This window comes from Macaca fascicularis, chromosome 2 (assembly GCF_037993035.2).
Source record: "Macaca fascicularis isolate 582-1 chromosome 2, T2T-MFA8v1.1".
In the NCBI taxonomy this organism is placed as follows: Eukaryota; Metazoa; Chordata; class Mammalia; order Primates; family Cercopithecidae; genus Macaca; species Macaca fascicularis.
Genome location: NC_088376.1, coordinates 1,760,471 through 1,786,875, shown reverse-complemented (window position 1 = coordinate 1,786,875; position 26,405 = coordinate 1,760,471). Strand labels below are relative to the sequence as shown.

At 42.9% G+C, this 26,405-nt stretch overlaps 1 protein-coding gene across 8 annotated transcripts in view; it reads left to right on the top strand.

Annotated features, from left to right (window-relative positions):
* Positions 1-25,979, top strand: part of UBXN7 (UBX domain protein 7) — an 81,411-nt gene extending 55,432 nt beyond the window's left edge. For all 8 annotated transcript variants that reach the window (XM_045387262.3, XM_074030676.1, XM_074030675.1 and 5 more), the window contains 6 exons: positions 5,659-5,805; positions 8,681-8,771; positions 9,774-9,901; positions 15,336-15,735; positions 16,142-16,221; positions 24,362-25,979. In XM_045387262.3, coding sequence (XP_045243197.1) covers positions 5,659-5,805; positions 8,681-8,771; positions 9,774-9,901; positions 15,336-15,735; positions 16,142-16,221; positions 24,362-24,523 — 1,008 coding nt within the window. In that variant the 3' untranslated portion in view covers positions 24,524-25,979. The remainder of the gene's footprint in view (positions 1-5,658; positions 5,806-8,680; positions 8,772-9,773; positions 9,902-15,335; positions 15,736-16,141; positions 16,222-24,361) is intronic.
* Positions 25,980-26,405: the final 426 nt, after the last annotated feature.

Sequence of the window (26,405 nt, the reverse complement as noted above, 5' to 3'; positions counted from 1 at the left end):
GAAGGAGAGAGGGGGGCTGGTTTTTGTTTGTTCAGGGCCATTTTATGTGTGTGGTCTGAATTGAGTTAAGCATCTGGAAATTTGTAGCGTCCTTTGCAAGTAGATGTGTCCATGTTGCCAAATTCTGTGTCTTCTTACAGCTAAATTGAAAGCCAGGTTGATTTCATAGGTTCCACATGTGTTTGTAATTGTGAGGAGAAAGGACTGTATTAGGAAGATTAGAGAAGATTTCTGAAAGGGTGAGATATGAATAGAAACCTTAGTGAAGCGAGGGAATACGAACGGTGGGGAGGTCTGAGGGAAGAGTAGATAATACAGTGTGGACATACTGATGCTGGAAAGAGCTGGCACAGTCAAGAAAACCAGCTGAGTGAGCCAAACACTGAGGCCAAATGGTCTGACCTGGGCAAGGGAACGTTTCCTTTGTCTTCTTTCCCCACCGTCCTGTGAGCTGTGTGAACACAGGGACTTCGTTTTCTTGACTGTTGTGTCCACAGGGCCTAAAACAGTTCAATTAGCCTTGATGAAATCGTGATTGTGCCAGAAAGAATATTGTGCAGAAAGAATAGGAATAATTTCTGTAATCCTCCCTCCCTCCCTCCCTTCCTCCCTTCCTTCTTCCCTTCCTTCCTTCCTCCCTCCCTCCCTCCCTCCCTCCCTCTCTTCCTTCTTCCCTCCCTCTCTCCCTCCCTCCCTCCCTCCTTCCCTCCCTCCCTCCCTCCCTCCCTCCCTCCCTCCCTCCCTTCCTCCCTCCCTCCCTCCCTTCCTCCCTCCCTCCCTTCCTTCTTCCCTCCCTCCCTCCCTCCCTTCCTCCCTCCCTTCTTCCCTCCCTCCCTTCCTTCCTTCCTCCCTCCCTCCCTCCCTCCCTTCCTTCCTCCCTCCCTCCCTCCCTCCCTCCCTTCCTTCCTCCCTCCCTCCCTTCCTTCTTCCCTCCCTCCCTCCCTCCCTCCCTCCCTTCTTCCCTCCCTCCCTCCCTCCCTTCCTCACGATCTAAGCTCACTGCAGCCCCAACTTCTGGGCTCAAGTGATCTGCCCACCTCAGCCCCCCAAGTAGTTGGGATTATGGGCACATGCCACCATGCCTGGCTAAATTTTGTATTTTTTGTAGAGATGAGGTTTTGCCATGTTGCCCAGGTTGGTCTTGAACTCCTGAGCTCCAATGGTCAACCGGCCTTGGCCTCCCAGAGTTCTGGGATTACTGGTGTGAGCCACGGAACCCGGCCAATATTTCTAATTTCATGAGAGAAAAAAAACCCCACATTTTAAATTGGTATCCCATTACATGTGCACCTAGCCCTAAGAGTATTTTGTTAATTTCAAAAGTATTTAGTATAAATGCAAGTTAAAATATGTAGCCGAAAATGTGAAGAAGAGCCTACTTAGTAACTAATTTTTTTTTTCTTTTTCTTTTTCTTTTTTGACAGAGTCTTGCTCTGTCACCCAGGCAGGAGTGCAGTGGCGTGATCTCGACTCACTGCAACCTCCGCCTCCTGGGTTCAAGCGATTCTCCTGCCTCACCCTCCCAAGTAGCTGCGACTACAGGCACACACCACCACTCCCAGCTAATTTTTGTAATTTTAGTAGAGACAGGGTTTCACCATATTGGTCAAGCTGGTGTCAAACTCCTGACCTCAGGTGATCCACCCACCTCGGCCTCCCAAAGTGCTGGGATTACAGGAGTGAGCCACCGCGCCTGGCAATATATAACATTTTTCTGATTAAACTTATATATTGTTTACATTTAACTTTATTCAAATTAGACAAATCATTGAAATTTATAAAATGAATAAGGAAAAATGAAATTGTAATTTCCATTTCCATAAAAAAGTACTGTGTATATTTTAATATATTTTCTTCTTGACTTTATGCATATATATTTACTGAAACATACTAAATTTGTTCAAATCGTACATTTTCGTTTCTTTTTTTGAGGCAGTCTTGCCCTGTTGCTCAGGCTGGAGTGCAGTGGCATGATCCCAGCTCACTGCAACCTCTGATTCAAGCAATTCTTGTGCCTCAGCTACCCAAGTAGATGGGATTACAGGCATGCACCTCCACCCTCGTCTAATTTTAGTGTTGTTAGTAGAGATGAGGTTTCGCCATGTTGGCCAGGCTGGTCTGGAACTCTTGATTGGCCCACCTCGGCCTCCCAAAGTGTTGGGATTGCAGGCGTGAGCCACCGCGCCCGGCCTTCCTGATCTGACTGGTACTGGGAGAGATGTTGGTCTCCCACTGTTTTACTCTGGGGTCTCCATTATAATGGCTTTGAAATGTTGATTCAGAACAGCCTAATCCATTCCAAGGATTCCAGTAATCTTCTTTCATGATAATCTTCTTCCATGAGGAGATTATTTTTCTCATGGCCCATTCTCACCTCCAGTCCTTGACTCACATAATTGGTATACTTAGATTTTTTTTTAAGACTCTCTCTTTTTAAATTGTATATATTTAATTATTTTAAATCTTTTTAGAGATGGGGTCTTACTGTGTTGCCCAGGGTGGTCTCGAACTCCTTGCCTTAAGCAATCCTCATGTCTTGGCCTCCCAAGGCAGTGGGATTATAGGTGTGAGCCACTGCTCCAGCCTACTGTACATATTTAAGATGTATAACATGAAGAATAGTAAAATGATTACTACAGTCAAGCAAAGTAACCTATCCTTACCTTCCATAATTGTCTTTTTACTGGTATGTGTGTGGTAAGAGCACCTAATAACCTACTCTGAGCACATTTTCAGTGTATAAGACATTATTATTAAGTATAGTCCTCGGTTGTACATGAGCGCTCTAGACTTATTCAAGACTCTTTTTTCTTTTCTTTTCTTTTCTTTCTTCTTTTTTTTTTTTTTTGAGGCAGAGTCTCACTCTGTTGCCTAGGCTGGAGTACAATGGCACGATCTCGGCTCACTGCAACCTCTGCTGCCCAGGTTCAAGCAATTCTCCTGCCTCAGCCTCCTGAGAAGCTGGGATCACAGGCGCCCACCACCACGTCTGGCTAATTTTTGTATTTTTAGTAGAAACGGGATTTCACCATGTTGGTCAGGCTGGTCTTGAACTCCTGACCTCAGGTGATCCACCTGCCTCGGCCTCCCAAAGTGGTGGGATTACAGGTGTGAGCCACTGCACCCGGCCTATTCAAGACTCTTTTATTCCCTCCCAATATTGTTGTTTTGTTTGAAAATTGTGTCTTTGGACCCTCCCTTTTAGCAGTAACAACTTTTTAACAGTATCTTCAGTGTGGTTAGTATCATTTCCAAGTTTCTTTTGCTAGTATTAGGTTTCTCCCCCATTGGAAGCCTCATGAAGGCAGGAATTTTTATGTTTTAGAACTGCTATAACTTCAGTGTCTCTAACTGTATCTGAAACATGATGAGTACTCAGTATTTGTTGAATGAATAAATCTGAGCTAATGAAAGCATGAATGTGAGTAAACAAATTTTTAAAAGCACACACACACACAAAAGACTCTTCCATTTTAAACTCTGGACCTTTATTCGTTTTCAGTTTTGTAAATTTTTTTCTTGTCAGTGTTTTTGGGGCAGACTTCTGTAAATTTACGCTGTTATAGGAATATATGCTCTCTAGTCTGTCTCTAGAATGTATGGTCATTTTTCCGTTTATTTTCAAATACTGTTTCTGTAGTTAAAGCAGCTTAATTATTCATTTATCATTCACTTTTTAAATCTTTGTCCTATAAGGAAGTAAATGGAAATATTCCTTCCTATAAGCAAGAAATTATTATATTTGTATATTTTAAAATAAGCCTTTGACCAGTTAAATGCAGCTTCCTGGCTCAATATAAGGATATTTCTTTTTAGACCTTGGGTTTTCACCCATGGAATCAGTAAGCAAATATTAGAAGATCATATATTCTGGGGCTGAGTGGGGTGACTGACACCTGTAATCCCAGGACTTTTGGAGGCCAGGGCAGGAGGATCATTTGAGGTTAGGTGTTCCAAACCAGCCTGGCCAACATAGTGAAACCCCCATCTCTACAAAAAATGTAAACAACAAAAAAAGAAAATAATTTATTCTGGGGGATTCATACAAAAAATGCTATTTGTGAGATGATGTTAACTTTCTTAAAACAGAAGATATTCTCCGTCTTACATTTTTCAATACCCACAAAATGATGTCCAGTGTGTTCTTGGATTGTTATTACACCAAATTCATTGATTCGTAAGATTTTCCCATGTCACACTGATTTGGAGAAGAATATTGTTCTAGGATAAAGTTATTCCAAAACTGTGGTTTCGTGTCACTGTTCTTTCCTAGGCAGAGATTTGAGGCAGCATTTATTTGCTCATTTGCTTTTCTGCCATTGTTTTCCACTCAGCAGCATTTCATGGGTCTTTATGCTGACAAGGGACTGACAGGCAAAAGGCACACACTAATGATTGATATATTGATATTTGTGGTACGAATCGTAGAGTTGTTTGGGGATCATTCTCAAACATTCTTTGACCTTGTAATCCCAATTTTTGAAATCTGCTCCTAGGAAGACAACTCTTAAGAGAAAAAACTCTCAGCAGTTTTTACTAAAATGTTTAGGGTGATTCTCCAATATAGCAAATATGCCTAATAATTAAGATTAATATGATGTTTAAAAATGTTCCAGAAATGATGTTGAAGAAAACAAAATAAAATATGCACACCAATTGCTTTCATTAAAAAGAAGTATATTTGGCTGGGCACAGTGGCTCACACCTGTAATCCCAGCACTTTGGGAGGCTGAGATGGGTGCCTCACCTGAGGTCAGGAGTTCGAGATCAGCCTGGCCAACATGGTGAAACCCCGTCTCTCTACTAAAAATATATAAAAAATTAGGCATGTTAGCACAGACGTGTAATCCCAGCTACTCGGTAGGCTAAGGCAGGAAAATCACTTGAACCTAGTAGGTGGAGGTTGCAGTGAGCCGAGACCGTGCCATTGTGCTCCAACCTGGGCAATAAGAGCGAAACACGTCTCAAAAAAAAAAAAAAAAAATTTTGTTGATGGAGGTTGCAAGAGAATAAAATTATGTGACTTGATCTTAAGTTTGTTGAATCCTTTTCGGGTAAAGATGTTTAAACATACATTAAAAATTTAGCCATTACCGGGCATGGTGGGTCACACCTGTAATTCCAGCACTTTGGGAGGCCAAGGTGGACGGGTCATTTGAGGTCAGAAGTTTGAGACCAGCCTGGCCAACATGTTGATATCCCGTCTCTACTAAAAATACAAAAATTAGCCAGGCATGTTGGGGCACGCCTTTAATCCCAACTACTTAGGAGGCTGAAGCAGGAGAATCACTTGAACTCAGGAGGTGGAGGTTGTGGTGAGCTAAGACTGCACCACTGCACTCCAACCTGGGCAATAGTTAGACTTTGTCTCAAGAAAAAAAAAGAAAGAAAGAAAGAAAAAGATCAGCCATTGTAACAGATAACTGGATAAAAGAGAAATGAGTTAATTTAAATTTGAGAAGTGCTTGAAATGGACAGTATAGTTATACATGCATATGCAAAGTAAATATATAGAATATATAAATACTGAAAACTCTAGATGTTATATCTGGGCAAAAACTTAGTATTTTTAGTGAAAGACAACCTCTGAACAACTATGGAAACATCTGTCACCAAGTAGAAATTATTTCTAACAAATGTGTAACTTTACTTTTGCAGGCCAAAGAGTGTGGCCAGATGCAAAATAAGTGGCTGATGATAAACATTCAAAATGTGCAAGACTTTGCCTGTCAGTGCCTCAACCGCGACGTGTGGAGCAACGAAGCTGTGAAGAATATTATCCGGGAACATTTCATTTTCTGGCAGGTGAGAAGGAGAGTTAATCAGAAGTTTTGTAGAATTTTACTTTTGTAGTGTGGGATGTTGAGGGAAAGGAATTGGGTTATAATGAATTAAGACATTTAAAAAAGGTAAAACCGGCTGGGGGCAGTAGCTTACGCCTGTAATCCTAGCACTTTGGGAGGCTGAGGCCGGCGGATCACCTGAGGTCAGGAGTTCGAGACCAGCCTGGCCAACACGGTGAAACCCCGTCTCTACTAAAAATACAAAAAATTAGCCAGGCGTGGTGGCGGGCGCCTATAATCCCAGCTACTCGAGAGGCTGAGGCAGGAGAATCACTTAAACCCAGGGAGTGGAGATTTCAGTGAGCCAAGATCGTACCATTACATTCCAGCCTGGGCAACAGAGCAAGACTCCGTCTCAAAACAACACAAAACAAAACAAACAAACTGTACTGTTCAGTAGAAATATAATGTAAGCTATACACATAATTTAAATTTTTCCAGTAGCCACGTTAAAAAAGATTAATCGGCCGGGCATGGTGGCTCAAGCCTGTAATCCCAGCACTTTGGGAGGCCGAGACAGGCAGATCACGAGGTCAGGAGATCGAGACCATCCTGGCTAACATGGTGAAACCCCGTCTCTACTAAAAAAAATACAAAAAAACTAGCCGGGCGAGGTGGCGAGCGCCTGTAGTCCCAGCTACTCGGGAGGCTGAGGCAGGAGAATGGCGTAAACCTGGGAGGCGGAGGCTGCGGTGAGCTGAGATCTGGCCACTGCACTCCAGCCTGGGTGACAGAGCGAGACTCTGTCTCAATTAAAAAAAAAAAAAAAAAAAAAAGATTAATCAAAATAGGCAAAATTAATTTAAATAATATATTTGGTTAAATCAATATACCTGTATAACTAATACAAAAATAATGAGATGATTTGCTTTTATTTGGTGTTAAGTCTTCAAGATATGGTTTGTATTTATACTTACATCCCTTCTCTATTTGGAGTAGCCAAATTTCAGGTGCTTCAGTAGCCACTTCTGGGTAGTGGTTGCTGTATGAGACAGTGCAGGTATAGAAGATCTTGAGGTCATTGGAAGCATTTGGCTAAGACTTAGATTTTAGCTTGGGTTTGATACTTTTTAATTCTGTGTTCTTAGACATGTCACTTTAGTCTTCCTAGCTAATGAGATAAGATTAGAGACCTTGTATCATTTTTCCCCTACTGTGAGACAGGGTTTTGCTCTGTCACCCAGGCTGCAATGCAGTGGCATGAACATGGCTTAGCCTTGACTTCCTGGGCTCAAATGATCTTCCCACCTCAGTTTCTTGAGTAGTTGGGACCACAAACATGCACCACCATGCCCATATAATGTTTTTTGTTTTTTTGTTTTTTTTTTTTTTTGTAGAGATGGGGTCCTGCCATATTGCCCAGGCTCGTCTCGAACTCCTGGGCCCAAGCCATCTGCTTCCCTTGGCTTCCCAAAGTGCTGGGATTACAAGCATGAATCACCGTGCCAGCTCAATTTTTTTATTTTGTGGAAAGTTATAGAAAATAAAAACTTACAAATGAACTTAATTTTTTCCCCTACTGTAAGATATGCTATTAATGTTATTAATTTGCCTGTGTATATTTTACAGGCCCCTAAATTTAATGTAATTTTAATGGTAAAATTCCTTGTATTTTATTCAACAAATATTGATCGAGCAGCTCATTGCTTAGCACAGTGCTGAACTCTAGAGCTTATAATCCTTTTTTCTTTCTTTCTTTCTTTCTTTTTCTTTCTTTCTCTTTCTTTCTTTTTCTTTGTTTCTTTGTTTGTTTGTTTCTTTCTTTCTTTCTGTCTTTCTCTCTTTCTCTCTTTGTCTCTCTCTCTCTCTCTCTCCCTCTCTCTCTCTCTTTCTCTCTCTCTCTCTCTCTTTCTCTCTTTCTCTTTTTCTTTCTTCTTTCTTTCTATAAATAGGGTCTTGCTCTGTCACCCAGGCTGGAATACAGTGGTGCAGTCATAGCTCACTGCAGCCTCTAACCCCTATAGGCTGAAGAGATCTTCCCACCTCAGTCTCCTGAGTTGCTGGGACTATAGGTGCACACCATTAAACCTGGCTAATTTAAAAACAAAAACAAACTTCTTGTAGAGATGGGGTTTTGCTATGTTGCCCAGGCTGGTCTCAAACGCCTGTCCTCAAGCTGTCCTCTGCCTCTGCCCCACAAAGTGCTAGGGTTATAGGTGCGAGCCACCATGCAGAGCCATAATCTTTTTTTTTTTTTTTTTTTTTTTTTTTTTTGAGACAGAGTCTTGCATTGTTGCTGGGCTAGAGTACAGTGCCGCGATCTCGGCTTGCTACAGTCTCTGTCTCCCAGGTTCAAGCAATTCCCCTGCCTCGGTCTCCTGAATAGTTGGGACTACAGGCACGCATCACCATGCCCAGCTAACTTTTTGTATTTTAGTAGAGATGGGGGTTTCACATGTTGGCCAGGATGGTCTCGATCTCCTGACCTGTGATCCACTCGCCTCGGCCTCCCAAAGTGCTGGGATTACAGGTGTGAGCCGCCACGACCGGCCCATAATCTTAATACATTGTGATTTATTAAGATGTATATGGTTGAGAGTTATGAATGACATAGGTTGACAGATAACTTGAGCGGGAAGAAGGATACCTCATCTGAACTGGGAAAGGAAGAGGAATGGATTGATATGTTTATGGTAAATTTCCAGAGGGTGCTAAAAGTAGGAAGTTGAAGGAGTTCGAACCAGATGACCTTCGTTATCTCTTTTGTGTAGGAGTGAGATCTTAATACATATGCCAGAGGTGTATTTGGAGAGCTAATTGATGTTGGTATATAACAAGGTTATAGTTGGTTCTTTTCTTAGAGGCTGACTTTTTTTTTTATATCAATGATTTAACAGGTTTATCATGACAGTGAGGAAGGTCAGAGATACATACAGTTTTATAAGTTAGGGGATTTCCCCTATGTTTCCATATTGGACCCACGGACAGGTAAGATTTATATCAGCGTGCAACTTTTAACCTATCACTTGTCTTTCAGTTATCTCAATTGATCTTTAATATTTGACTGGATCTGTTTTCAGAATTATAGTAATTTAGGTGAAGGCTTCCTGTTTTTTTTCCCCTTTATATTATTTAAACATCTATTGATGTATGTAGTTAAGACATCTTTTTCTGGCAACATTGGGAGATGGTAGTATTTTATGTTTGTGCAGTTCTGTTCTTTTGAAGAATAACTGATATATTCATCTTACCTTTTTAAAGGAATTTTTTTTTAAGTTTTTTTTATTTGTTTTTGTTTTTTGTTTTTTGTTTTTTTTTTTTTTTTTTTGAGACGGAGTCTTGCTCTGTCGCCCAGGCTGGAGTGCAGTGGCCGGATCTCAGCTCACTGCAAGCTCCGCCTCCTGGGTTTACGCCATTCTCCTGCCTCAGCCTCCCGACTAGCTGGGACTACAGGCGCCCGCCACCTCGCCCGGCTAGTTTTTTTTGTAGTTTTTAGTAGAGACGGGGTTTCACTGTGTTAGCCAGGATGGTCTCGATCTCCTGACCTCGTGATCCACCCACCTCGGCCTCCCAAAGTGCTGGGATTACAAGCGTGAGCCACCGCGCCCAGCCTAAGTTTTTTTAATCATTAAAATGTTAAGATTGCCCAGATACTAGTTGTGATCCCACCCAAGAAGCAGAGGGTGGAGCTGGTTTTATTAATTAATTGTGTTTTATATAATATTGCTTTCTCTGAATCTCTTCTTCCTAAATGGCAGTAAGTGATAGCAGCAGATAAGATGGTTGCTCTATCATGATGGGTGGGAATCTGTTAGGTGAGTATAATTGATGTGACTTCTAGGTTATGAAGACAGTCTATAGCATAAGCTGGTGGAGGGGATGTGTCTTTACAGCACACTTTAATTATGCATATGCTGAAAGGGATACTTAATGAGAATGTTCAGAAAGATTATAGATATTATATTTATATATCCTGGTTTTAATCTTTAGGTCAGAAGCTAGTAGAATGGCACCAGTTAGATGTATCTTCTTTCTTGGACCAAGTGACGGGATTTCTGGGTGAACATGGACAACTGGATGGACTTTCTAGCAGTCCCCCCAAAAAATGTGCCCGTTCAGTAAGTATAATTAGGAGGTGGTGATGGGAAAATAAATGTAATTGGTCATAAGCATCTTACATAAAATGTTTGATGTTAAGATGGTAATGATAATCGAACTAGTGGACAACTGTCACTTGTGGCTATAGCATCTTAGATATCCTCCTCAATTTCCCATTTGAGAGTTCTATCTTCTCGGTGAAATCATGATACTCATACTCCTCCCAGTCTGTCTTGCAGCTAGAGTGCAGGCAGATGCCCCCAGATCTGGATTTAGAAGGAAGCAATGTGAATAGGTTGAGCAGGAGGACTGATCTGGCAAGCCCAGTGGTAGAGGGATCTACTTCCTTAGGGACAGCTCTGGGAGGGCTTCTGATAGCCAGGTCTAAACAGCAGTGCAAGTGGTGGGTTTTTTGTGTGTTTTGTGTTTTGTTCTGGAGATAGGATCTTGCTATTTTGCCCAGGCTGTCCTGGAACTCCTGGGCTGAAGCAGTCTTCTCACCTCAACTGCCCGAGTAGCTAGGACTACAGGTACACGCCACCATAGCCGGCCGGAAGTGGTGTTTTTCGTTTTTGTTGGAACAACTCTTGTGGTATAGTGGAGCGTTATTATTGGTTAATATAGTTTTAGGGCCTGGCTCTCTGTCCCTCCTAGAATTTATTTCTATACTTAATTTCTAGAATGTACTGTCACTAGGTAGACATGTTTGATAATTGGTATCAAGATTAGTTACAAATAAGAGACTGAACTTGCAAAGATACAGCAATCTCACATAGGTTTTCATGGCTATTTGGGTTTGATAGCTGTAGGGATAAAAATAGTTTTGTTTTATTGGTTTTTTTTTTTTTTTTGAGCCGGAGTCTTGTTCTGTCACTAGGGCTAGAGGGCAGTGGTGTGATCTCGGCTCACTGCAACCTCCGCCTTCCGGGTTCAAGCAATTCTCCTGTCTTGGCCTCCCAAGTAGCTGGGATTACAGACATGCACCACCGCATCCGGCTAATTTTTGTATTTTTAGTAGAGACGGGGTTTCGCCTTGTTGGGTAGGCTGGTCTCGAACTCCTGACTTCAAGTGATCTGCCTCCCTCGGCCTCCCGAAGTGCTGGGATTACAGTTGTGAGCCAGCTCGCCCGGCCTGTTTTTTTCTTTAGACAGGATCTTGTTCCGTTTCTCAAGCAGCAGTGCAGTGGTGTGATTATGGCTCACTACAGCCTCCACCTCTTGGGCTCAAGCGATCCTTCCACCTCAGCCTCCTAAGTAGCTGGGACCACAGATGTGCATCACCATGCCAGCTAAGTTTTTAAATTTTTGTAGAGACGGAGGTCTCCATATGTTGTCCAGGCTGGCCTCAAACTGGCCTCAAGCAATCCTCCTGCCTCAGCCTCCCAAAGTGTTGGGATTCTGGGCGTGAGCACCACACCCAGCAAAATTTTTATTGTGTTGTGTTGTGTTGTACTGTATTGTATTGTGTTTTTTGAGATGTGGTCTCACACTGTTGCCCAGGCTGGACTGCAATGGCATAATATTAACTCACTGTAGTCCTTGCAACCTTGAGAGAACATGGAAAAAAAAAAAAAAAAACTTGCTAGCCTTGAACTCCTGGGTTCAGTCGATCATCTTGCCTCCGCCTCCTGAGTAGCTAGGACTACGGGTGTGCACCATCTTGCCTGGCTAATTTTTTATTTTTGTGGAGGCAGGATCTCGCTATGTTGCTCAGCCTGATCTGAAACTCCTAAGCTCAAGCCATTCTCCTGCCTTGGCCTCCCAAAGTGCTGGGATTGTAAGCATGAACCACCATACCATGCCCAGCCTAAAAATAGTTTTAGAAGATGTGAGGAACACTTCCTTCAGTTATCACCTATAATAAAGTGCCTATTTAAGGAAAAGCCCTGAGGGATAGTATAGAAATTTTGTTGACCTCAGGCAGTCCTGCTTGCTTTACAGTTTTTGGGTGCTTTTTTGTTGTTGTTCCCTCTCTTCCATGGAATGCTTCATAATGTCATGTTCTGCTTTTGGTAGCATGTTAATGCTGACCTCACAATAAATTGAGAAGTGTTTCTTCCTCTTCTGTTATCTGCAGTAGTGTCTGTAGAATTGTTATTATTTTTTCCTTAATGTTTGATGATATTTACCAGTGAAGCGACATGGGCCTAGAGGTTTTTTTTGTGGAAAGTTTTAAACTACAAATTCAGTCTTATTGGTGGATACCTGACTACTTGGTTATCTGTTTCTTCTTGGATAAGCTTTAGCAAGCTGTATCTTTCTAGGGGTTTGTTCATTTTACTATATTGACGAGTTCATTATAGTCCCTGTGATGCCATTAATGACTATAGAGATTATAGTTGTACCCTCTCTTAATTCTGTTTTTGGTAATTTTTGGCTTCCCTTTTTTCCCCGACAGTCTGGCTAGAGGCTTAGTAGTTTTATTGATCTCAAGGAACCAGTGGGGGTGTGGCATGTGCCTGTAGTCCCATCTGCTTGGCAGGAATATTGCTTGAGCCAGGAGTTCAGGAATGTGCTGTGCTGTGATCATGCCTGTGAGGTCACTGCACTCCAGTCTTTGGGTAGCAGTAAGACTCTGTCTCTTAAAAACAACAACAACAATTGCCTTTGGGATTTTGGTGGTGTTTTTGTTTTTTATTTTTCTCTATTGTATTTGCTTTCTAGGTCATTTATTAATTTATGTTTTCTTTGGGCTTAATTTTATTTTCTTTTCCTGGGTGTATGCTCTTTTTTTTTTTAAGGTGGGGAAGCTTAGGTCATTAATTTGATGCCTTTCTCTCTTCTAATATAAGCATTTAATTCTATAATTTTTCGATAAGTACTGCTATTGCTCAATACTATTTTCTAGCTACAAGAGAAATTAGTAAAATGAATTTTTTAGTTGAACATGTTTTATAAACTTAATTAGGGTTCTGTAAGTAAGGAAATCAGAGGAGAATGAAATTCAATAGGAGCCTGATAGTGTCTGCCATGGCCACAATTTTTAAAGTCAAGCTACACGCTATCTGTGCAGTGTCATTGCTGTAAATTCACGATCCACCTAAGCCATTGCATGTCACACAGACACCTCTGCTTGCTTTTTAGGGGCGGTAAATTAGTTTATTTTTAAATTTTCTTTTGGCCGGGTGTAGTGGTTTATGCCTGTAGTCCCAGCTACTTGGGAGGCTGAGGTGGGAGGATTGCTTGAGCCTGGCAGGTGGAGGGAGTAGTGAGCCAAGATTGCACCACTGCATTTCAGCCTGGGTACAGAGTAACCTGTCTCAAAAAAAAAAAACAAAAAACAAAACGTTTTTCCCTTTAATTTTTTGCTACATGATTGCCTGATAGTAAAAAACAAAATGTGGTTTCTTTAGTTTTTTATTAGCAACCCACATTTTTTTTTTTTTTACCTATTTATTGTGGAAAATTTTAAGCATATTCAAAGTTGAAGTAGTTTATTGAGCCTCTTTGTATTCATTAGCTTATTTCAGTAATTATCAACAGATGGCCAGTCTTCTTTCCTCTATATCCCATATCTGAATTATTATTATTATTATTTTTTTTTTCTTTTTTTTAAATTTATTTATTATTATTATACTTTAAGTTGTAGGGTACATGTGCATAACGTGCAGGTTTGTTACATATGTATACCTGTGCCATGTTGGTGCGCTGCACCCATCAACTCGTCATTTACATCAGGTATCAATCCCAATGCAATCCCTCCCCCCTCCCCCCACCATATCTGAATTATTTTGAAGCAAATCTCAGAATTCATTGTTTCATTAATATATACTCTGGGATTTATATTTAAAAGATAAAGGCTTTTTTATTTTTTAAAATACTATCACCATGTCATTATTATACCCTTAAAAATTAGCAGTAATTCTGTAATATCGTGAGATATCCAGTGTTCAACTTTAGATTATCTTACAATTTTTTTCCTCTATAGTATGTTTGAGTCAGGAGTAAGTTCCACTCAAACAACAACATTTTGTGATTCATTAAGTTTAGTAAAATCTATGGCATTAGAACTTTACCAAAAGGGAAAAACTGTAGAAGTTTGCATTTCTCGTTATCATGATGAAAACCTTCATTATAATTAATGGAATTACTAGTTGAAGAATAAAGTGGTGAAAAAAGTAAACACTGGTCTCTATGTTTTAGTCATTTTAAAGAGTGGTGTTTTGACTTTATAGTTAAAACTTTTAATTCTTGTCTTTCTCTAGGCAGATAATACATAAACGTTTCTTGATTTTGTTCATTTTGATTTTTGTTTTGTTTTGTTTTTGAGATGGAGTCTTGCTCTGTCACCAGGCTGGAGTGCAGTGGCACGATCTCACGGCAGCCTCCTCCTCCCGGGTTCAATTGATTCTTCTGCCTCAGCATCCTAAGTAGCTGGGATTACAGGCGCACACCACCATGGCCAGCTAATTTTTGAATTTTTAGTAGAGATGGGGTTTCGCCATGTTGGCCAGGCTGGTCTCCAACTCCTGACCTCAGGTGATCCGCCCACCTCAAGCCTCCCAAAGTGCAGGTGTGAGCCACTGCGCCCGGCCTGTCCTGCTTTGTTATCATTTGTGTGTTCACTGGAGTAGCACTTTTAATTTCCTTCAAGAACCTTTCCTTGCATTCACAGCTTGGCTGTTTGGTGCAAGAGGCCTAGCTTTGTGTCTGTCTCAGCTTTCAACATGTCTTTCTCACTAAGCTTAATCATTTTTAGTAGAGACGGGGTTTCACCATGTTGGCCAGGATGGTCTCGATCTTTTGACCTCTTGATCCACCCGCCTTGGCCTCCCAAAGTGCTGGGATTACAGGCATGAGCCACCACGCCTGGCTTTCATTTTGATATTTTAAAAAAATGCCTATGATCACTTGAGCCCAGAAGCGCAAGACCAGCCTGGGGACCATAGTGAGACCCTGTCTCTTAAAAAATATATAGATATATATAGGCTGGGTGCGGTGGCTCACGCCTGTCATCCCAGCACTTTGGGAGGCCGAGGTCGGGAGTTTGAGACCAGCCTGGCCAACGTGGTGAAACCCCATCTCTACTAAAAATACAAAAAAATAAGTAAATAAAAATTAGCTGGGCATGGTGGCGGGTGCTTGTAATCCCAGCTACTCAGGAGGCTGAGGCAGGAGAATCGCTTGAACCTGGGAAGGCTGAGGTTGCAGTGAGCCAAGATTGCGCCACTGCACTCCAGCCTGGGCGACAAGAGTGAAACTCCATCTCAAAAACAAAATAAAACAAAAAACAACAAAAACATATGTGTGTTTGTGTGTGTGTGTATACACACATGTGTATATATCTCTATTCCAATTTGGCTATGTAAGACACAGTCCTTGCTCTTAAAGTAGAAGGGATACAGTCAGCAGAACATAATAATGAATGGCAAGCTATGATATTTCTTATGCTGTTTGACCTGTTTTTTGGTTTAACTTGTTTTTCTTCCTGTGTTTTATGACTCCATCTCACAGGAGAGCCTTATAGATGCAAGTGAAGACAGCCAGCTAGAAGCTGCCATCAGAGCCTCCTTACAAGAAACACATTTCGATTCAACACAGACAAAACAGGATAGCCGCTCAGATGAAGAATCTGAATCTGAACTTTTTTCTGGCAGTGAGGAGTTCATATCCGTTTGTGGCTCTGATGAAGAAGAAGAGGTAGAGAATCTTGCCAAGTCCAGAAAGTCTCCCCATAAAGATTTGGGGCATAGAAAAGAGGAGAATAGAAGGCCGCTGACTGAGCCCCCAGTCAGAACTGATCCTGGAACTGGAACAGCCACAAACCACCAAGGATTGCCAGCCGTAGATTCAGAGATACTCGAGATGCCACCTGAAAAATCAGATGGAGTAGTGGAGGGGATAGATGTAAATGGTGAGTTACATTATAGACATACTTTCCTTCAAACTTGGATATTGGGGCTGGGCGTGCACTCCAGCCTGGGCAACAAGCGTGAGACTCCATCTCAAAAGTTCAAGGTTAGGAGTTCAAGACCAGCCTGGCCAACATGGCAAAACCCTGTCTCTACTAAAAATACAAAACTTAGCCAGGTATGGTGGCATGTGCCTATAGTCCCAGCTACTTGGGAGGCTGAGGCAGGAGAGTGGCTTGAACCAGGGAGGCGGAGGTTGCAGTGAGCTGAGATCGCACCACTGCACTCCAGCAAAACACTTGAATAATTGCTGAATGGCTGTATTTATTTACATATTTATTTAAACTAATACTCTGTCTTAAACTCCTGTATCCCGTTTTTTGTTTTTTTTTTAAACCCTTCCTTTAGGACCAAAAGCACAGCTGATGTTGCGGTATCCAGATGGAAAAAGGGAACAGATCACTCTTCCAGAGCAAGCTAAACTGCTAGTAAGTACAGGCTTGCTTTGGTTCAGTTCCGACCACTGCAATAAGACGAGTCACAAATTGTTTGGTTTCCTGGTGCATATAAAAGTTATGTTTACGTTATTCTGTAGTCTATTAAGTGTACAGTAGCTTTACATCTAAAAATATGCACGTGACTTAATTTAAAAAATCTTTTGCTAAAAAGTGCTAACGATCACCTGAATCTTCAGTGAGTCATGTTTTTGTTGGTGGAGGCTCTTGAAATTGATGGCTACTGACTGACAGGGTGGTGGGCGCTGTGGCAGTTTCTGAAAATGTGAAGCAGTGAAGTTGCTGCATTAACTGGCGATTCTTCGAAAAACAGTTTCTCTGTGGCGTGTGTTGCCGTTTGCTAGTGTTTTACCCACAGTAGGACCTTCTTTCAAAACTGGAGTCATTCTCAAATTTGCCGCAGCTTTATCCACCAAGTTTATGCAGTATTCTAAATCTTCTGTTGTCATTTCAACAGTGTTAAAAGCATCTTCACCAGAAGTAGATTCCATCTCATGAAGTCACTTTCTTTGCTCATCCATAGGAAGCAGCTCCCCTCCCTTTAATGCTTGCTCATGAGACTGCAGCAGTTCATCGCCATCCTCCACTTCTAATTCTAGTTCTCTTGCAGTTTCTACCCACTTGCAGTGACTTCCTCCAGTGAGTTCTAAAACCCTCGAAGTCATCCATGAGGGTTGGAATCAACCTCTTCCAAAGTCCTGTTCATGTTGGTATTTTGACCTCCTATGACTCATGAATGTTCTTAATGATATTTAGACGGGTGAATCCTTTCCAGAAGATTTTCAGTTTACTTTGCCCAGATCCATCAGAGGAATCTGTGTTTATGGCAGCTATAGCCTTTGGGGAAAAAAAAAAAGGTGGGGGGGGTCTCTTGCCCATGCTGGAGTGCAGTGGTCGTAGCTCACTGTAACCTTGACTCCCCACCCCGGCTCAAGTGATCCTCCTGCCTCACTCTCCTGAGTAGACCACCACACTCAATTAATTTTCTTTTTTGTAGAGATGGTTTCTTGCTGTGTTGCCAGGGCTTGTCTCAAACTCCTGGACTCAAGTAATCCTCTCACCACAGCCTCCCAAAGTTGAAATTTGGCCCCCATGCCTGGCCAAAATGTATTTCTTTTTTTTTTTTTTTTTTTTTTTTTTTTTTTTTTTTTTTTGAGACGGAGTCTCGCTCTGTAGCCCAGGCTGGAGTGCAGTGGCCGGATCTCAGCTCACTGCAAGCTCCGCCTCCCGGGTTCACGCCATTCTCCGGCCTCAGCCTCCCGAGTAGCTGGGACTACAGGCGCCCGCCACCTCGCCCGGCTAGTTTTTTTTGTATTTCTTAGTAGAGACGGGGTTTCACCGTGTTATCCAGGATGGTCTCGATCTCCTGACCTCGTGATCCACCCGTCTCGGCCTCCCAAAGTGCTGGGATTACAGGCTTGAGCCACCGCGCCCGGCCTAAAATGTATTTCTTAAATAAGATTTAAAAGTTGAAATGACTCCTTGATCCATGGGCTGCAGAATGGATGCTGGGTTAGCAGACTGGAAGCAACATTCATTTTTATTTACATTTTCATCAGAGCTCTTACGTGACTAGTGCATTGTCAATGAGCAGTAATATGTTGAATCCTTTTTCTGAGCAGTAGGTCTCAACAATGGGCTTAAAATATTCAGTAAGCCATGCTGTAAATTGATGTGCTATCTTTCCAGGTTTTGTTTTTACAGTTCTAGAACACAGAGTAGATTTAACATAATTTTTAAGGGACCTGGGATTTTGGAATGTTAAATGAGCATTGGCTTCAACTGGAAGTCACCAGCTACATGACCCCTAACAAGAAAGTCAGCCTGTTTGAACCTTTGAGTGCAGACACTGACTTCTCTCTAGCTGTGAAAGTCCTTGATGGCGTCTTCTTCCAGTAGAAGACTGTTTTGTCAAACGTAAACATATTTAGTGTCGTTACCTTCATGAATTATCTTAACTACATCTTTTAGATAAGTTTCTGCACCTTCTGCATCAGCATTTGCTGCTTCACCTTGTTGCACTTTGATGTTACGGAGATGACTTCTTTCCTTCAGCCTCATGGACCAACCTCTGCTAGCTTCCAGCTTTTCTTCTGTAGCTTCCTTAACTTCCTTCGCCTTCATAGGATTGAAGAGAGTTAGAACCTTGCTTTGCATTAGGGTTTGGCTTAAGGGAATGTTGTGACTGGTTTGATTTTTCCACACAGGCCACTAAAACTTTCTCCTTTTCAGCAGTACAGCGGTAAGGCTGTTTTGCTTTCTTTTTTTTTTTTTTTTTTTTTGAGACAGAGTCTAGCTCGCCTAGGCTAGAGTACAAAGGTGCGATCTCAGTTCACTGCAAACTCCGCCTCCCAAGTTCAAGTGATTCTGCCTGCCTCAGCCTCCCGTGTAACTGGGATTACAGGCGCCTGCCACCACTCCCAGCTAATTTTTGTATTTTCAGTAGAGGTGGGGTTTCACCATGTTGGCCAGGCTGGTCTCCAACTCCTGACCTCAGGTGATCTGCCTGCCTCAGCCTCCCAAAGTGCTGGTGTGAGCCACTGCGCCCAGCCTATTTTGCTTTGTTATTTGTGTGTTCACTGGAGTAGCACTTTTAATTTCCTTCAAGAACTTTTCCTTGCATTCACAGCTTGGCTGTTTGGTGCAAGAGGCCTAGCGTGTCTGTCTCAGTTTTCAACATGCCTTTCTCACTAAGCTTAATCATTTTTAGCAATTGATTGATTTTGAGGATGTACAACACTTCCTTTCACTTGGGTACTTAGAGGCCTCCAATGGTGGGGTTATTAATTGGCCTAATTTTAATACTGTCATGTCTCAGGGAACAAGGAGGCCCTCAGAGTAGAGGGAGGGAGATGGGAAAACTCCCAGTAGGTGGAGCAGTCAGAGCATAAAGTTTGCAGTCTTGTGTGGGCCTGGCTTGTGGTGCCCAAAAACCGAATAGTAACATCAGAGAGAATGTTCACAGATACTGTAATAGATAAAATAATGAAAAAGAGAAACACAAGTATTACCAAAAGGTGACACAGAGACACGCGGGGAGCACTCGCTGATTGAAAAATGGAGCCAATAGAGGCGCTTGACACACGGCTCCCACAAACCTTCAATAACAGGAAGTACAAGGAAACAGGGTGTATCTCTATAGCTAATTGGAAGCATTTTATCGAAGCAGAGATACTAATTCATTGGAGTAAGTTCAGTGAGTTTTGCTTGATAATTCTTTGAAATAGGTGTGGGAGGCCAGGTGCAGTGGCTCCCTCCTGTAATCCCAGCACTTTGGGAGGCCAAGGTGGGAGGATCACTTGAGTTCAGGAGTTTGAGACCAGCCTGGGCAACAAAGTGAGACCCTGTCTCTATTAAAAAAAAAAAAAATAAGAAAGAAAGAGGTGTTAGATGTTTAGTGTGATCATAACTGCAAACTGTGGTGAGTCATTTTGTTGTTGGTGGTTGGTTGGTTGTTTTGAGACAGGGTCGCTCTGTCGCTCAGGCTGGAGTTTGGTGGCCCAGTCTCAGCTCACTGCAACCTCTGCCTCCTGGGCTCAAGCGAGCCTCCCACCTCAACCTCCCAGGTAGCTGGGACCACAGGTGTGTGCCACCACACCCAGCTAATTTTTAAAAATTCTTTTTTGTAGAGAAGGGTTCTCACTTTGTAAACCAGGCTGGTCTTGAATTCCTGAGCTCAAGTCATCCTCCTGCCCTAGCCTCCCAAAGTGTGGGGATTACAGGTGGGAGCACCCGGTTGTGAATCTTATCTCTGATTAGTTTATTTTCTTCCCAGATTAACTTAGGTAAGCCACATAAGGTATGTTCCAGTGAAGATTTTTCTGTTTCATGCCTGCATGGAATAGAAACCCAACTGAAATGATTACTTCTGGAAAAGGACGACGGGTTATTTGAAGGCAATAGTGGTGTAGGTCCTAGCAGCTGGAACTGCAAAGTGTTTAAGAACCATATCTGTTTTCCTCTATGTTTCTCTTCTGGGGCCTGGAGGTTTTCTCTTGGGGTTCCCTGCTTCACACCATTCTCTGCATACTGGTGGCTTTTCTTTATTCTTCAGCTCCCACATGGTTCATCATGGTGATGCTGCGGCCGTTTTCATCTAACACAGCTGATGAGCTTTCGGTGGTTTTTGTTTTGTTTTGTGTTTGTTTTTTTCTTCCTTTTCTTGGAGACAAGATCTGGCTCTGCCCAGGCTGGAGTGCTGTGGGGCGTAATCTCAGCTCACTGCAACCTCCGCCTCCCAGGTTCAAGCAGTTCTGCCTCAGCCTCCCAAGTAGTTGGGATTACAGGCACCCACCACCACACCAGGCTAATTTTTTTGTATTTTTAGTACAGACGAGGTTTCACCACGTTGGCCAGACTCGTCTCGAACTCCTGACCTCAGGTGATTCGCCCACCTTGGTGTCCCAAAGTGCTGGGATCACAGGCGTGAGCCACTGTGCCTGGCCCATATTTTTTGATGAGATGGGGTTTTGCCGTGTTGCCCAAGCTGGTCTCCAACTCCTGTGCTCAAGCTGTCTACCTTCCTTGGCCTCCCGGAGTGCAGGGATTACAGGTGTGAGCAATCATGCCCTGACACCCTCTGCTTTTAACTGCTGGAAACAGAATCTTGAGTCTGACTCGCTTAGCTTAGCCTGTGAACGAATCCCTTGGGTCAGGCATTCCTGGCCGTTTGCTTTGGCTGGAGATTAATTAGGCTGATTCTTGAAGACTGTGTTACTGAAATGCAAGCAGTGTAGAAGTTTGATGGGAAGCAGAGAGGGAGGTGTTGAGGAAAACTGCAAAAGATGAGAACGGCCCAGTTTCTGAGAAGGCAAGGAGAGATTCAGTGCACAGGTGGCAAGACTGGGTGTAGTGGAATGAAGGACTGGGTGTAGTGGAATGAAGGACTGGGTGTAGTGGAATGAAGGACTGGGTGTAGTGGAATGAAGGACTGGGTGTAGTGGAATGAAGGACTGGGTGTAGTGGAATGAAGGACTGGGTGTAGGTAGAATGAAGGACTGGGTGTAGTGGAATGAAGGACTGGGTGTAGTGGAATGAAGGACTGGGTGTAGTGGAATGAAGGACTGGGTGTAGGTAGAATGAAGGACTGGGTGTAGTGGAATGAAGGACTGGGTGTAGTGGAATGAAGGACTGGGTGTAGTGGAATGAAGGACTGGGTGTAGTGGAATGAAGGACTGGGTGTAGGTAGAATGAAGGACTGGGTGTAGTGGAATGAAGGACTGGGTGTAGTGGAATGAAGGACTGGATGTAGGTAGAATGAAGGACTGGGTGTAGTGGAATGAAGGACTGGGTGTAGTGGAATGAAGGACTGGGTGTAGTGGAATGAAGGACTGGGTGTAGGTAGAATGAAGGACTGGGTGTAGTGGAATGAAGGACTGGGTGTAGTGGAATGAAGGACTGGGTGTAGTGGAATGAAGGACTGGGTGTAGTGGAATGAAGGACTGGGTGTAGGTAGAATGAAGGACTGGGTGTAGTGGAATGAAGGACTGGGTGTAGTGGAATGAAGGACTGGGTGTAGTGGAATGAAGGACTGGGTGTAGTGGAATGAAGGACTGGGTGTAGGTAGAATGAAGGACTGGGTGTAGTGGAATGAAGGACTGGGTGTAGTGGAATGAAGGACTGGGTGTAGTGGAATGAAGGACTGGGTGTAGTGGAATGAAGGACTGGGTGTAGGTAGAATGAAGGACTGGGTGTAGTGGAATGAAGGACTGGGTGTAGGTAGAATGAAGGACTGGGTGTAGTGGAATGAAGGACTGGGTGTAGGTAGAATGAAGGACTGGGTGTAGTGGAATGAAGGACTGGGTGTAGGTAGAATGAAGGACTGGGTGTAGTGGAATGAAGGACTGGGTGTAGGTAGAATGAAGGACTGGGTGTAGTGGAATGAAGGACTGGATGTAGGTAGAATGAAGGACTGGGTGTAGTGGAATGAAGGACTGGGTGTAGTGGAATGAAGGACTGGGTGTAGTGGAATGAAGGACTGGGTGTAGGTAGAATGAAGGACTGGGTGTAGTGGAATGAAGGACTGGGTGTAGTGGAATGAAGGACTGGGTGTAGTGGAATGAAGGACTGGGTGTAGTGGAATGAAGGACTGGGTGTAGTGGAATGAAGGACTGGGTGTAGTGGAATGAAGGACTGGGTGTAGGTAGAATGAAGGACTGGGTGTAGTGGAATGAAGGACTGGATGTAGGTAGAATGAAGGACTGGGTGTAGTGGAATGAAGGACTGGGTGTAGTGGAATGAAGGACTGGGTGTAGTGGAATGAAGGACTGGGTGTAGGTAGAATGAAGGACTGGGTGTAGTGGAATGAAGGACTGGGTGTAGTGGAATGAAGGACTGGGTGTAGTGGAATGAAGGACTGGGTGTAGTGGAATGAAGGACTGGGTGTAGGTAGAATGAAGGACTGGGTGTAGTGGAATGAAGGACTGGGTGTAGTGGAATGAAGGACTGGGTGTAGTGGAATGAAGGACTGGGTGTAGTGGAATGAAGGACTGGGTGTAGTGGAATGAAGGACTGGGTGTAGGTAGAATGAAGGACTGGGTGTAGTGGAATGAAGGACTGGGTGTAGGTAGAATGAAGGACTGGGTGTAGTGGAATGAAGGACTGGGTGTAGGTAGAATGAAGGACTGGGTGTAGGTAGAATGAAGGACTGGGTGTAGTGGAATGAAGGACTGGGTGTAGTGGAATGAAGGACTGGGTGTAGTGGAATGAAGGACTGGGTGTAGGTAGAATGAAGGACTGGGTGTAGTGGAATGAAGGACTGGGTGTAGTGGAATGAAGGACTGGGTGTAGTGGAATGAAGGACTGGGTGTAGGTAGAATGAAGGACTGGGTGTAGGTAGAATGAAGGACTGGGTGTAGTGGAATGAAGGACTGGGTGTAGTGGAATGAAGGACTGGGTGTAGTGGAATGAAGGACTGGGTGTAGTGGAATGAAGGACTGGGTGTAGGTAGAATGAAGGACTGGGTGTAGTGGAATGAAGGACTGGGTGTAGTGGAATGAAGGACTGGGTGTAGGTAGAATGAAGGACTGGGTGTAGTGGAATGAAGGACTGGGTGTAGGTAGAATGAAGGACTGGGTGTAGTGGAATGAAGGACTGGGTGTAGTGGAATGAAGGACTGGGTGTAGGTAGAATGAAGGACTGGGTGTAGTGGAATGAAGGACTGGGTGTAGGTAGAATGAAGGACTGGGTGTAGTGGAATGAAGGACTGGGTGTAGGTAGAATGAAGGACTGGATGTAGGTAGAATGAAGGACTGGGTGTAGTGGAATGAAGGACTGGGTGTAGTGGAATGAAGGACTGGGTGTAGGTAGAATGAAGGACTGGGTGTAGTGGAATGAAGGACTGGGTGTAGGTAGAATGAAGGACTGGATGTAGGTAGAATGAAGGACTGGGTGTAGTGGAATGAAGGACTGGGTGTAGTGGAATGAAGGACTGGGTGTAGGTAGAATGAAGGACTGGGTGTAGTGGAATGAAGGACTGGGTGTAGTGGAATGAAGGACTGGGTGTAGGTAGAATGAAGGACTGGGTGTAGTGGAATGAAGGACTGGGTGTAGGTAGAATGAAGGACTGGGTGTAGTGGAATGAAGGACTGGGTGTAGGTAGAATGAAGTACTGGATGTAGGTAGAATGAAGGACTGGGTGTAGTGGAATGAAGGACTGGGTGTAGTGGAACGAAGGACTGGGTGTAGTGGAATGAAGGACTGGGTGTAGTGGAATGAAGGACTGGGTGTAGGTAGAATGAAGGACTTGGGTGTAGTAGAATGAAGGACTTGCCTTCCTTGATAAAAGGAAGAAAGGAAAACGGATAGAATGTTTAAAAATGAGAACAATAATTTAATTTTATAAATAGTGACTGGGTGTATGTATTGGGGAGACAAATAATAACTGTGTATTTCAGTCTCACTTAATGGCTGTACGTAATTGGGTACAGATTTCTCTCCCCGTCCAAAGGTTTGTAGTGGCCCTTCCACCAGGGCAAGCTTTGGTTATCTGAGAGAACTTACACTTAATAGCTGATCTAATATGATGAAAAGAGAATGTTTTATATTTAATTCACTAATATGCTCTTTCCTTTTATTTCCATCTAATGGCTTTGTCTTTCTCTTGTTTGTATAGGCTTTGGTGAAGCACGTCCAGTCTAAAGGATATCCAAATGAACGTTTTGAACTTCTCACCAACTTTCCTCGAAGGAAATTATCTCATCTGGACTATGATATTACATTGCAAGAGGCAGGCCTTTGTCCTCAAGAGACTGTCTTTGTACAGGAAAGAAATTAACACCATGGCTTGACCTCTCTCAGCTTACCCCTTTTTTCCCTTTTCCTGTGAGATACCATGTCACTAAGTATGCATTTTGGCTCATAGGACCACAGAGCCAAAGTTGGGCAAGCAAGTCACCTTCCTTCTCTTATTTCTTAATCTCTCCTGTAGTCAGTCTCTTTCTCCCCCTTTGTTTCTTTCTCTTCTGTTTTCTCCCTCCCCACTCCGTACTCTTCCCCCTCCCCCTACACTTTCTTACCTAATCTGGTGACCAAATAGAAGTGTAAGAATAAGACCTCTCCTAGTACTGGCAGCAGGAATTGTGTGTCCCAGTAAGTGGTCTTTTGCACGGCACTTTTTTGGGATCAGATGTTAACGTTACTCCCCAGACTCTTTGGGCAAAGGAATGGCTAGATTCAGAGTAAGAACAACCCTCCCTTTTTTGTAAGCCCCCATGTGTAGTAGGGAGAAGAAATTCTCTAACGTGGATTTGGTTTTGTTGTGTTCTTCATGTAGGAAATATCACTTAAGAAAATATCCAGGCTTTTGTTTCTGTGGAAAAAGCATCCCTTGTAATTATTGCTCATCATACCTAAAAACTTTTTCAAAGGATTTTCATGTTCCCAGCTGTAAGAACTATTTCCATGACATGTGTTACTGGCGGAATGAGTGTTAAATATGGAGCATATAGCATGGGGTGACTTTCATTGTCCTAGCTGAGAGAGTTTTCTTTATTACTCTGTATTGATCCTGCTAGTCCAGGAATGGACATTAAGTGAACCTGTCGTGGTGACTGGGATGGGAAGATGCTTGCTGTTTTTGCCAGCACAGCAGATTAGCTCCTTTGGAGCCCTCCATTGTCCGAGTCTGCAGTGATCTGTAGGAAGGCAGCTGGTCAATAATCATGTAGTACAATGGCTTGTAATTGTAACCACTATGGTTATTGATTGTCCTGTGGTGTTTCAGGCATACTTAGGTATGTCCCTGGGGAAAAAGAAAACCATTCAGCTGAGAGTTGCTAACCATGTTCTTTTGGTTAGAAATAATGGTTCATTTTTTGCCCCTGGTTGGAACAGTCTCTGAAAGGCTGTGGTGACTGAACTGAACATGAGTCCGCATGCTGTTTTCTTTCGAAAGGTATCAGAACTGAAAGCCTCTGTAAGGGGAAGACCTTTAAACTCAATTCAAAAGACAACATTTAGTAAAAAGGGGGGGTGGCAGAGGGTGCTAGTCATTTTCAGATATTGTGGGGTTTTTCTGCCAACAAAACCGAAAATCAAATTTGAGTTGGTGAAAGCTTTCTTCGGTGTTTTTAGAAGAGGCCATCTTGAATCTGTAGAATACCATTTACACACCAACTTCACCCTGTGCTCAGTTCATATTTTGAGCTTAAATGGAATCCTCTGAAGGGGTAGTCGTGATTCTAGAAGTTTTAACTTGTAAAATGAAAATATTAAATGGACCTTTTTGTCAATTGAGGATTGAGATTGATTCTTTTATCCGAGGAACGTAAGTTCCTCAGCTACTGCTTAGAGACCTGTAGGTTTTCATCTACTTTACGATTGCTCTCTTGGCAATTAGGGGGTTGGGGAAAAGAAGAAAACAGATGCTATGTGTTGCTAGTACACAGTTATAGACTATGGTTTCTAGTGGTTGAATTTTGAGGAACCCTCCCAAAAGAATGAGTTATGTATCTCCTCAAGGAAATCATGGACAATTCTGTTTATTCTTCAGTGAGTCCTTTTGAATTAATGTTCTTACATTTTTTTCTAAGTCTGTGTAAGTGCTTATGTATAAGTATATAATTGTATAAATATTTATAAATATATTTATATAATTACAGTTTCATTTCTACCTTGAGTCAGAGTTCTCTCTTTAGATTGGTGACTAATACTTACAC